This window comes from Equus przewalskii, chromosome 28 (genome assembly GCF_037783145.1).
Source record: "Equus przewalskii isolate Varuska chromosome 28, EquPr2, whole genome shotgun sequence".
NCBI classification, from domain to species: Eukaryota; Metazoa; Chordata; class Mammalia; order Perissodactyla; family Equidae; genus Equus; species Equus przewalskii.
The window spans coordinates 12,837,592-12,850,166 of record NC_091858.1 but is presented as its reverse complement, the minus strand read 5'-3'; the positions used below and the strand labels follow the sequence as shown (position 1 = coordinate 12,850,166).

General features: G+C 44.8%; 1 protein-coding gene across 22 annotated transcripts in view; it reads left to right on the top strand.

Moving 5' to 3' along the window:
- Nucleotides 1-12,575, top strand: part of RBPMS (RNA binding protein, mRNA processing factor) — a 170,929-nt gene that overhangs the window by 134,532 nt on the left and 23,822 nt on the right. For 14 of the 22 annotated variants that reach the window (XM_070598105.1, XM_070598109.1, XM_070598111.1 and 11 more), the window contains one exon: nt 8,277-8,407. The exons of 2 other annotated variants lie outside the window; for them this stretch is intronic. In XM_070598105.1, coding sequence (XP_070454206.1) covers nt 8,277-8,407 — 131 coding nt within the window. Of the gene's footprint in view, nt 1-8,276; nt 8,408-10,700; nt 11,388-12,575 lie in introns of those variants that run through there. 6 more of the 22 variants (XM_070598110.1, XM_008533815.2, XM_070598114.1 and 3 more) reach the window with 2 other exon arrangements.

Sequence of the window (12,575 nt, the reverse complement as noted above, 5' to 3'; positions counted from 1 at the left end):
CATTTGTTTGGATATGGAAAATGAAGGAAGCTTTGAACCTGAATAAATGAGATAAAGGGAAATGTTAGGAGGTAAGGAGAGGAACTGGTTTTTAAGTGACAGTGAGTTCACTCTTGGAGGAGTTGAGTTTGATGAGTTTTAGGATGTCTGCATTGGAGTAGAAATCAAGTGTGTAGATGTATGAGTTATCTTAAATAGAATTAATAATTGAACCAATGGAAGTGGCCAAGGACTGTGATAAAGAGCAGGTAAAAGTGGAGGAGGGCTGAGCACAGACTTGATTTCCTCTGGTGTCTCCAGCACGTAGTACAGTTGGTTTCCTGTGCAGAACACAAAAATTATAGTCCTGATTTTTGCTGGGTGATACTGAACACATCCCTTGAGCTTTTCACCAAATCTTTTGGTTCTTCCCCTGCACCTGTCTTCTTGGCGAGCCAAGAAGGTGTGTGATCTTCTATGGGAACTGTAGTTTCCTGGGCTGCCGCAACAAATACCACCAATTGGTGGCTGAAAACAACAGAAATCTATTCTCTCACAGTTTAGGAGGTCAGAAGTCTGAAATCAAGGTGTCAGCAGTGTTGGTTCCTTCAGGGAGCTCTGAGGGAGAAACTGTCGTCCCATGCCTGTCCTAACTGCTGGTGGCTACTGGCAGTCTTTGGCGTTTTATCCCATCTCTGTCTCCATCTTCACATCACCCTCTTCTCTGTGTCCTCTCTTCTTAGAAGGACATTTGTCAATGGATTTAGAGCCCACCCTAAAACCAGGATGATTTCATCTCAAGATCCTTAAATAATTATGTTGCAAAATTCCTGTTTTCAAAATGGTTGCATTCTGAAGTTCCAGGTAGATGTGAATTTGGGAGAACACTGTTCAACCCACTGCAGGAGCTAGTGTGCACTGTGCTGGGCCTTGGAAGCTGGGCATGGGCTGCGTTCTTAGACATAACACCAGAAGAGTGTGTCCTAATGGGATAGTCCTAAAAAGAATGGGCCTTATAAGGCTGATTTTTGAAGGGTTTACTTAACAGACATGGATCAACTACTTGCTGAGGTATGTGACTAGGAGTTGATTGCTTAACAAGATCCTTGATTTATTTTTCTTGTTTGAAAATTGATTTTTTTTCCATTAAAAATGGAATTTTTCATCATATTTGAGCCTTCTGTGTCATGACGGCTGTTTTTTCTGGCCGAATTCTTCATTTATCAGGCAAGCTCTCCTAGGGGACTCTGTCCCTGTGTTTATTCTAGTAAATTGAGTATGGTGAAAGCTAGAGATGAAGACCACCTACACTTCAGTAGCCCATCACCACCACCAGCAGTGGGGGCATCCCTACTCCAGGGAGGGCAGGATGGTGTGTGGAAGGGACCCTGAGCGCTGAGACAAGAAACCAGCATTCTAGTCCCAGTTCAGACACCGTGAGTTAGCTTTGAGACCTTGGATAGATCTTTTCTCATTGTTAAAATGAGACACCTATTCTTGCCCTTTTCCCCAGGGCTTTAAATGAGGATCCAGAGTGATAATGGATGTGTAAGCTCTTAGCTGTATATAAAAATGTATGCAAATATAAGCTATTAAAACTGAGTTGAAATGTAATTTATTTAAGAAGTAGCGTTTATATGCTCTCACATCCATCTTCTTTCTGTGCATATTTATTGCCCACACAGAATTGAATTATCCTAAAATCTGATCATTTCCTTTTCTGAAGGGCAAGATAGAAGTATTGTTTTTTCCTCCATTCGTTTTACCAAGTATAGAGCAAATAATTGACTTCTTGATACTTTCCAATATACTGTGCTAGGCACTGGGGTAAGCAAAGAATAAGAATTTATAATCCTGGAGGTAGCTGCTATGATTGGGAGGTATAGGACACAGCAGAACACAGAGAAGGCGCTTCTTCCCCTTCAGGAAGGCAAAGCTCCCTCCCATCCCTAAAGAAGTGACATCTAAGTTGAGTCCTTTGAAGAATGACTAAGAGTTTAGCCAGGTGAAAGGAGAGAATACCCCTGGCAAAGTGAACAACTATGTACAAGGCCTAGAAGTGGGAGATAACCAGGTATGGTCAAGCCATGAAAATGACTGATTGTGAACTATGAGGGAGAACCAGGAGAGAGCCGGAGCTGGAGAGGAAGAGAAGGGCAATATCACATGGGGTCTTCTGGCCATGATATCTGGAGTTTAGACAGTATCCAGAGAGCAGGGGGAAGACATAGAAAGGTTTTAAGCAGGAGAGTGACATTGTTGATTGTATATTTTAAAAGTTGACCTGGCTGTGGTATGGTGGCCAGTAGGGCTCTCAGGAGGCCTTTTCGGTACTCCATTAATGATAGTTAAGATCAAAGTGGATCATGGGATAGATTCAATAGGACCCTGGTGAAAGATTGAATCTGAGGGAGAATGGGGTGACTACCAGGTCACCCTGGTTTGGGCAACTGAGTGGCATCTTTTTTCTTTTTTGGGGGAAGATCAGCCCTGAGCTAACATCTGCTGCCAGTCTTCCTCTTTTTTTTGCTGAGGAAGACCTGCCCTGAGCTAACATCCTTGCCCATCTTCCTCTACTTTATATGTGGGACGCCTACCACACCATGGCTTGCCAAGTGGTGCCATGTCCGCACCCAGGATCTGAACCGGCGAACCCAGGGCCCCCGAAGTGGAACGTGTGTACTTAACCACTGCACCACCGGGCCAGCCCCATGAGTGGCATCTTTTGTTGAAATCTGGAACCAAGGAAGACAAGCCATTGGAGGGAGTGTGTTTAGTTTTGGACACGTGGAGCATGAGATTGCTGTGGAATATTTCCAAATAGAAATATCCAAGAGGAAAAGTAAATACTGATTTAAAGTTCTTGGGCCTTGTGTTCTCAACTATACTCAGATTAAGTCCATTCAAGATTCTCCTTGTTCTTCTTGCTCTTAGTTGTTTCTGAGAGCCATTTGTCTTTCTCCCTGTTTCTGTGTGCCCTTAGACTGGAAGCTTCCCCTTTCTGCCTCCTTGTTTCCTCACCTAAATGAAAAGGCAGACTAGATGATCTTTATGAGCTCTGGGTTAAACCTGCATCAGAGACTCCACAGTTCTTTCTTTTCAAAGGGACTGGAGGGTGGAGTTGGGGAAGTTTCTAGTCCTTGTTTGTCAGAATCCAATTTGAGCTCTTCTGGTTACATATTCTTATGCTAAGAAAAAGGCCTATTCGAATGTATATTGTGAGCCTTCAACAACGTTATCCTCAGAGGTGCAAAAGGAGAAAGGATGTAGCAAGACCTGGTGCAATGGGAAAGGATTGACCCAGCCTTTCAGGAAGGGCAGACTAGGCCCAGACAAAAGGCCCAGGCCTCCTCATCTCTTTCTGCTCACTAGGGCCTGGCTCACTCTGGGTGGTCGAGAGCCTCTTTTGTTGGGGGGAATCTCACCCCTTCCCTGAACTCCATTTCATCCCAGTGGGCCTGGGGCAGCAGACTTTCTCCTCTTTTTTCAGCCTTCTCATCCTATTACGCTTCAGCAGGACGGGCAGTGACTCGCGCAGGTGAAACCCACCTGAATGTGCTGCTCCGCTGCTGCTGCCTGCCCCTTCAGTAGGGTCGTCTGCCTGAAGGGCTTATGTCGTGAACGCTGTCTCTTGAGCTTCTGTAATTTTCTCAAGACCACATTAGCAACCAAAAAGACCATATGAATGCAGACAGTTCCTTCTGTCTACTACCCTCTTCCATGGAAGGGGGTGGGCCTGTTTCGGAGTCCTCAGCCTCATACTGAAATGTAGGTGTCCCTGAGGGCTGCTTTACCACAGGTATGATCCTGACTTCATGGGGCTGCCCCCATTGTGCCTATATCATATTGCTCTGTCACTAGAAGGGCACGTAAATGTGGCTCTGAGCCAAGCAAGAGATGCCAGGCTGGGTCTGCTTTGACACTCCGCTTTCTCTCACAACATAGGTCCAGGATTATTGCTTTTATTCACATTTTCTCTGCTCAAGTGTTTCATTCATTCAAGAAACTACTTGAAACATAGTATCTGTGAGAGATACTATACTAAGCTCTTTGAAAACAAAATGCATATAATACTTGCTCAAGCAGCTAATAATACAATAAGAGAGAAAGACAAGAAGATAAATAACTTAACAACAGTGGTTCTCAAACTTAAGTATGCGTCAGAATCTCCTAGAGGTCAGAATGTCTGATTTAGTAGATCTGGGGTGGAGCCAATAATTTGCGTTTCTACCAGACTCCTAGGTGATGCTGATGGTGTTGGTCAGGGAACCACATTTTGAGAAACACTGACTCACGAGGACAGTGCACTGTGGGTGCTGTAGAGCAGATATGAGGACAGAGTTTGGGAGCATGGAGGAGGGAGTAAATAGCTCCATCTGATTTGTTTACCTTTCTTCCTGTTATTTTACCTGTTACATTTCCTCGGTCTGAATTTTCTGCACTTTATTTGTGAGGCCATAAAAGTACACTCAAGGACTCCTTTGGCACTCCACAGTGCTTTGGGCACTGAAGTCCATGTCAGTCAAGAGAGCCTGTTTTGTTCCATCCCAGTTGTTTCATTGTTTCTTGTTTCTTTCCCCTGCTCCAGCTGCTCATTGACCTCCCTCCCTCTCTCGCAGACGGGTTTCCAGGAGCTGCAGGAATGAGTTCAGGCTTCAGAGAGTTCGAAGAGGAGGTTACTTTAAAAACTGGTCCCTGGGTGACAGCAGCTGTAAGAGTGGTTTTCAAACTGTTTTCCCTGGGGTACCCTGGGGACTATCACAGTGGTTGAGGTCTTCCAGCCATCCCCCCACCCACCCTGCCCCAAGTCAACCAAAGTAGCTATGCTTTTATTAAAAAGAGTTTCCGGGAAAAAGTAGTTTGAAGAAAGGGGTTCTACTGTTTTTATTTTTAACTTTGAAAATTACTGCTCTGTAACGTCTGCTCTGGTTTGAGCCTCCTTTTGCTCAGTGACAAATACTGCAAAGATTGGGAAATTTTAGATCTAGCTCCTGTGGATATTTCCTAAGTTCCTTTAACAAAGAAAACTGGCATATCTTTAAATAACTTGTAGAATTTTCCATCAGATACTATTCAGTACAAGAACTGTTACATTCTAAATACCAGTCTCAGAGCTAGCCCAGGGGTACAGACTTGAGTAAGACCCAGATCTTGCCTTCCTGGGTTATCACTGGCCCACTCTTGAAAATGTGTTAGAAATTATCCCAGGGCCAGCCCCTGTAGCCTCGTGGTTAAGTTTGGCACGCTTCACTCCAGCAGCCTGGGTTTGGTTCCCAGGTGCAGACCTACACCACTCGTCTGTCAGTGGCCATGCTGTTGGAGGTGGCTCACATACAAAAAGAGGAAGATTGTCAGTGGGTGTTAGCTCAGGGTGAATCTTCCTCAGCAATAAAAAAAAAAAAAGAGAAGAAGGAAATCATCCTCACTGCCCTCCTCTCCCAGTACACACCAGCGTGGCACATCTCCATTGACACATTTTGAGTTCATCCTCCTCCTGACCAAGCCCCTGCATGCTGCTTGTCTCCTGACATTTACAGTATCTCCAGGCTCCTTCACAAGAGGAGAAGGAAGAGATGATAAGATGTAGCAAGGGATTTGTCAAGTGTTAGGGTCATCCTAGTCTCTTGTAGGCCTCTGTTTCACTACCTGACTGCACTATTCTCAGCAGCTTGGGGTTTAGGGGATTTGGAAGCAAATCCCCCATTCTGCTGGGCTAGGCGTTGTGCAGATGTTAGTCAGTGAATTGTCTCTGAGAATCCGTGTAGACCCAATGGAAGGTAAAGCTCTCAGATAAAAAATGTGGAAATGTCTGGAAATCATAAATTCCATCAGTCAGGCTAAGATTGAAACCCTGACTCCACCTTATCTCCATTATCTCTTTAGGATTGGATATCTTAAAAGACATACTCATTTCATTTTTAAAACTTTCTAATGGAAGTACCCAGTGATCAGGTAAAGCCCCTCCACTTCTCCGGTTCCTGTCGGCAGCAGGATGAAGAAGGACTGCTGTCAGGCTGCAGGCCACGCACATCGCCAGTGAGGGGCTTCTAGTCTCCTACTGTCACAGTGGGGCTGGGCAAGCACGGGCCAGGAAGTCAGTGTGCTTCATCTTGAGACTCTCTTGACTTTTAAAAAGACTCCAAATGTCTTAAAATAGCATGGTAGCTGAAATAACAATAACAACAACAACAATAATAGCTTGCCATTCCTGAGAATGGTTGGTTGTTTAAAATCTGAGGCATTGGTTCTGGCAGCAGTTAGTTTCCACAAGCTGGCCTCACACAAGAGTTGCTCTAATGGAAATCATATGGTCTCATCATGACAGGAAACATGGGGATCTGTTAAGTGTTCTCTCAGTCCCTCTGTAAGGAATTTCCCTACAGAAACTACAAATACCTACACCCCCTGAAACTGAAAGTAGGTGGTGTAGACCTGATTTTTTTTTTTCGTTTTTTTCTTTTTTTTTTTTGGTGAGGAAGATTGGCCCTGAGCTTACATCTTGCCAATCTTCCTCTTTTTGCTTGAGGTAGCTTGTTGCTGAGCTAATGTCTGTGTGCCAGTCTTCCTCTACTCTGCATGTGGGACACCACCACAGCATGCCTTGATGAGCAGTGTATAGGTGTGCCCGGGATCTGAACCCGTGAACCCTAGGCCACCAAAGCAGAGCTTGCCAGCTTAACCACTATGCCACTGGGCTCGCCCCCTGATCATTTTAAAGAGGCTTATGATGCTACTGTTTCCCTATCCCAATAATCACTTTCAGTCCACTCTTTTGGCATAGGCTCTCCAGCCTAGACGTACAAGCAGTCTGTATCCCCATCAGCACGTCCTGAGGAGGTCATTTGAACTGCCTTGTTGAGAGAGGGCGTTGGGGAGGTTGGCCAGCCAGGATATCACACCACATTGTTGGAGTCCCAGAGCTGCCCTCTGAATGGATAGTCATCAGTCAGCTCTGAACTCTCATCCCGTCAGAAGCTCTTGCCATGCGGGCTAGCTATGGAAAGCCTCAGACCCACATGCACCCAGAGGCTCAGCTGCTTTTTGGTTGCTCCTTAGAGCAGTCCCCACATCCCACTCAGCAAAGCAGGCTTCTGTTTCTGGCCCCTCCAATATTGGAAACCCTGGGCAGAACCAGAGTTGGGGGAGCTGAGAGGATGAGGGAGACGAGGAGTGAACTGGCCTGGAGTGGCTTCTTAGATGGCGGGAAGCAGTGAAGTGACTCTGTTGACCTTGGGTCACATGCGCTATAGACTTCTGGAAAGTCCTGAATGGCAGAGTCACTAATGGCTTTATCGAGTCACCTTTTGCTGACACCCTCAGCAGTCCTGGGTAGCATCCTTGGCCTACTTGATTTCAGGTTTTGACAGGTGATAAAAACGCATATTGAGATCGCTGCTTCACAGGGTCCAGATTCCTAACTATTGACTGATGTTATTTTTGCCTTTGCTGAGAAGCTCTCTCATGTGTTTGCTGTTACTTTAATGGATTGCTTCCTCATACATTCTGAGGCCTGGGCACTTGCCCTTCAGTCTGGCAAACTGCAGCTTACCCTGAATGGAATTGAAGCTGCACGAGGAACATTTAGACCAGTCAGCTGGCAACGTGACTCACTTTTTTTCCCTAGAAAATATAATCAGTGTAAAAAGCAACCATGTTCATTCTTCTTTGCTTCTTTGAAGAGCCTAACTTTTTAATCAAGATACTTAAGCCTTTTCCCTTCTATTCTCTGAATTTTTAACATCTTCAGTGCCCTGTAGGCACAGTGTCTGGTCCTGTGCTTCTGAGGGCTAAAGGGAAAATGATTGACAGTCATGATTTATTTGTCAATAGTAATTAATACTAATAAGTGGAAAATGCTACAGTTCTTGTCTGTCGGGGTCCTGCAGGGAAGCCATTGTTCTCCCAAAGGCTCTGCAGTGGGTTTTCATGGGATATCTGCTACAGTTCTTTTTCTTCTTTTCCTCAAAGGGCCGCATTTGCTGTTTTTGCAGGAAATCCTCACTGTTTTGGGGTTCCCCCGGCTACAGTTGGAAAGACATCAGAGTATCCAAAGAGGAGTCCAGGCCTGAGATCTCAGCAGGACAGACAGGCGGCAGATGCTTTTTGCTCTGTTTCATTTTGTATTTACCATTCCCTCGCTTAGAGTTTGGGGGACCAAAGCCAACAGGTTATTAAAAGAATGAGAGTAATTTGACTTCTGACATTGATTGGGGCTTGGGGTTATTGAGTGTTTTGTTTCTGATTTGTAAACCAGCTGTTTGGTAACCACTAACTCTTCCCTTATTCTTTTCTTGCAGATGAGCTCACAGTGCCTGCACTTTACCCCAGTAGCCCTGAAGTGTGGGCCCCGTACCCTCTGTACCCAGCGGAGTTAGCGCCTGCTCTACCTCCTCCTGCTTTCACCTATCCCGCTTCACTGCATGCCCAGGTAATTTATACCCATCGGCCACAACTTCACTCACTCCACCACCAGTCCTTTCAAACCCGGTTACCCAGAGCACACCATACAACTAACACCTATCCAGCTAACAGATCCACCTTCAAGAGATTAATGATCCTCTCTAAATCAAGCTGACACTCCTCCAGAACTTATGAGGACCGTCTGACGGCAATGATATCACCCACTGCCTGATGTTTGCCCCAAACGACACCTCTCTCTTCCTTCATGACCTCACCCTCATGTCACACACGAGAAACCGGACCTAGGTTACCTCCCCAGTGCCTAGCCAGCTAGAGGGTGTCGCCGGAGCATAGACTTGTGTGCCTTGTCTGTCGTGTGGAAGGGCTGTAGAGGGAGGCGTGTACTCACAGGAGTTATGTGTCTGTGTTGTTTTTCTGTGTATTGAGAGAGTTCTGCTCTTATGTTCTGTGAGATCCAGTGACCAAAGAGGGAAGTTGGGAGCTTCCAGGAGGAACCCTGTGTGCTATCTTACATATGTTACAGAAAAGATAAGGGTTCCTTTTGTCCATTTTTAGGAAACCCTATGCAAAAGGAGGTACACTGTAGTATCTAGTCTTTAATTACAGGTCAAGGTAGAGGTCTGTTCTGACCAGCTTTCTTGCTTAGTCAAGAATAGCCTGAGTTTTATAAACAAACTCCTATGTTTCTTTACAAAAATTACTTTCCACGTACCAACCCTTCCTCTCCCCTTAGAAAAAAATGTTTCTCTTAGCTTTGCTTTTAGTGCGAGTAGTAGTACTGAATGTTAGGATTTAGAATGATGACCAAGAGCAAATGAGACAGAGTATAGATTCCATTTGTCTTACTGCATGTGTAACTCCTCTAAAAGCAGGAAAGCATGGTTTTTAAAAAATTGTTGGCCTGGACAGGTGGGGCTTTTGTTTGTTTTGCTTAGTGTTTATTTATAAGGCTGGATGAAATAAATAGCTTCCCAGAAAACTCTTCCTTCTGACTTAAAAGTCTTTTATGTTGTACAGAACTTACTGTGTTATATAAGACTTCTACAAGCAGCCCCCCCGTGAGGGCTCCTTGCAGGGCGTGGGCTCAGGAGTATTGTTGCCTGAACTGCCTTCTGTTCTCTTTCAGCCGAGTTCTCAGTGCGTCATGCATGCCTTGAGAACCCAGCATCCCAGACACCATGCAGGCAAACTACAACAAGAAAGCCTCGGTGCCTGGGCCCCCAGAGTGATTACCTTGAGTTGGGAGAAGGAGGTAGAAAGGAGTAAAAGTAGTGAAGAAAAATATAGATGGTGGTGGTGGGAGTATTTGTCACAGAAAATAAAGTAGCAGGATTGTTCTGAGACTGATTGCCTAATTTCTAGATTAGCTGGCTTTTTACTGTTCCTTCCTCTGCTGCTTTTTCCACTTTGTCCACCTCACTGTTTAGTCACCCTCACAACGGCAGGTAGCAGGGAAGAGAGGAGGATAAAATGTAAACCGTCTTCTGCTGAGTTGTCAGAATGTTCGTAGTGGCCTCAAAGATAAATTGTAGATGATGTAGAGCAAATCAAAGAGCCCCTTCTGTTTGTGGGCCCACCCCTGCTATCTGTGTAGATCTCCTATCCTCTTCTTCCTCTTCCTAGACTGGCTAGATACAGATCAACTGACATTTGAGGCAAATGTTAGTAAGACCATGAAATGGTGCCAAGTTTGCATAGTCTTCCTAATACCCATGGCTTTGTTTAATCAGCAAGAAAGCTTTTCGTCTTTACCCTGGAAAAGCAAGAATTGACAGTGGCCAGAAAGGACTGGAATAGTGGCTTTTGGCCCTGACATCTGGGTAATTTGCCCTTGCTTTGTTCATATAACAGATGAAATCAAAAGTAATTCTGAGGCTACGGTGGGAAAAGGAGCTAAAGAGTCTTAAGAGATTAGAAAGCAAGCGCATGCCATTGTGAGAAAGACTGGGGAGAGACAGTGCCAAGATTAGATGGACTCAACCATATGACTTAATGGGATGTATTGCTCATAGTAGCCCACTCCCCATGAGTTATTCCTTGGTCTTGAGACTTTCCCAACCTGGAATCCACTTGACTCCGCCACATTGGTCCTAGAGTTGGTGGAACTCTCTTCTGATATCCGTGAGATCCTTGTGCTCAACTTCACTTCTTGTTTGGAGTCATTCCCGGTGCAAGCTTGGGTTCTGTATCCTAAAGACTCATGAACAAATATGGTTATTTAAATTTCATTGTCCGATATGAGAATCATAGAATGAACTGGTAGAGACTTTACAGATCAACTGGTCTGACCCATTTTACAGATGAGGAAACAGACCGGAGAAGATGGAGAGAGTTACCCAAAGTCGCAAGTGGTTCTGCCATGACTAGAGCCAGGTCACCTGACTCCCAGGCCTTGCTCTTTCCACGCCTCAGTGCTGGCTCACCAAAGACTTATTCTTTGATGGAATTTTGGAAAGGCCTCACTCCAGTGATTCCTTGGATCTTCTTTAAGTAGATGGGAAGCCTGTAAGAAGAGACTTGGAGGCAAAGACAAGGGAATCAGAACTTAACCTTCACCCAAAGGGCCTAAGAATTTTTATTAACTGGAGGTAGAGCAGAGGGGAAGACCAAAATGGAGCATCCTCTTAGTGGATAATTTGGTTTTTGTTTTGGAAGTCTTACTATATGTCTTTGGAGAGGCTTTTAAATAATTTTGCTTTTCTTAGCTCTGTTGTGCTCTGTTTTGAGACATGGATTTTTTTTTTCTTCTAGTGTTTCTCTCCTGAGGCAAAGCCCAACACACCTGTCTTTTGTCCACTTCTCCAGCAAATTAGATTTGTCTCTGGGAATGTGTTTGTAACATATCAACCTACTGCAGACCAGCAAAGGGAGCTCCCATGTTGAATTTGCTTGTTAGCTATTTCCACTCCCCCCCCCCCTTTTGCGAAAACTATTTCTTGGCAACATTTGAGAGATTTCAATAAAAATTTGAATCAGAGAAAAAATGATCTCAAGTAGACTGCGGCGTCTTGTTTTCATGGTGATGCGATTTTGGAGCTAAGATGTTATCTCTGACTGAGATTTTGGGAGAATTGGGCCCATGACACTTAAGTGTACATTATATGAGAGAAGGACTCAGAGTATCCTGGGAGACTCAGCCCAGAGCCGGGCCTAACTGCCAACGCTTGTATCTTCGTGGGCTCCCGGACCAGCAAGAGCTGCCTACTGGAAGATTCTCATTCTAGCATCCATGGGTCGCATAGACCAGAGATTGCGCTTCTGCAGGGATGGTGTGTCTAGCTAGTGGAAGCCTATTTGACCAAATGGAAGCATTTTCCAGTCTGTCCACCCTGATCCAGAGGAAAGAGGACCCTGGAGACTGAAATTGTCATTGAAAAGGCATTGAATCACATCAGGTTCTGCCCTAGCTTCAGAGTGTGGTCTGGTGCCTCCATCTCTAAATTGAAGATGCGTATTTGACATCAGATCCCACTTGTTAAGAAGTACTGGATAAGGTAATAGAACTACCAGCCTCAGTACTGCATGATTGTGTTTAGAGATGAAAGGACGACTTGGTGCAGCGAACATCTGATTCTAAGAAGATCATTAACATTTTTAGAAGTGATCATCCTGTTTACTTTCAAGGTCATTGCTAATTGAAATTTATTAAATATATTATGCAAGTCACTCTGAACAACAGAGGAAGGTTTCCTCCATGGCTCTAAGAAAAGTTATACTCTGAAGAAATCATGCAGCTGTTCTTGTCACCTCGTATTCACACCTCAGCTTTTTGAGTCTGGGTTCATTTTTGTTTTTAGTCTTGTTGCTGATGGGGCAGAGAGAAAGTCATTAAAGCATGCTGTCCTCACTACATTCTAGAAACAGAACACCATTTCCCCTTGACCAGAGTCACATTGTTGGGCCAGAAACTTTTGCAGGTAAGTGGGACTAAGAGAGCAAGTCCTGGCACCTGTTTCTTCTTCAGAGGCCTCATTTGCCCTGAGTAGCAGCACATCTTCCTACAGGGCTGCTCTCCAGCTGATGACTGAAACACGTCACCTGCACATAAACAAAAGGTTTTCAAATACTAACACTGACTTCCCCGGGGCAGCACATGCCCCTCAGGAGGTCCCTTGTGACACATTGGAAAAATTTTTAAAGTTAAACCCAAAATAAATATAAGAATGGACCATGGG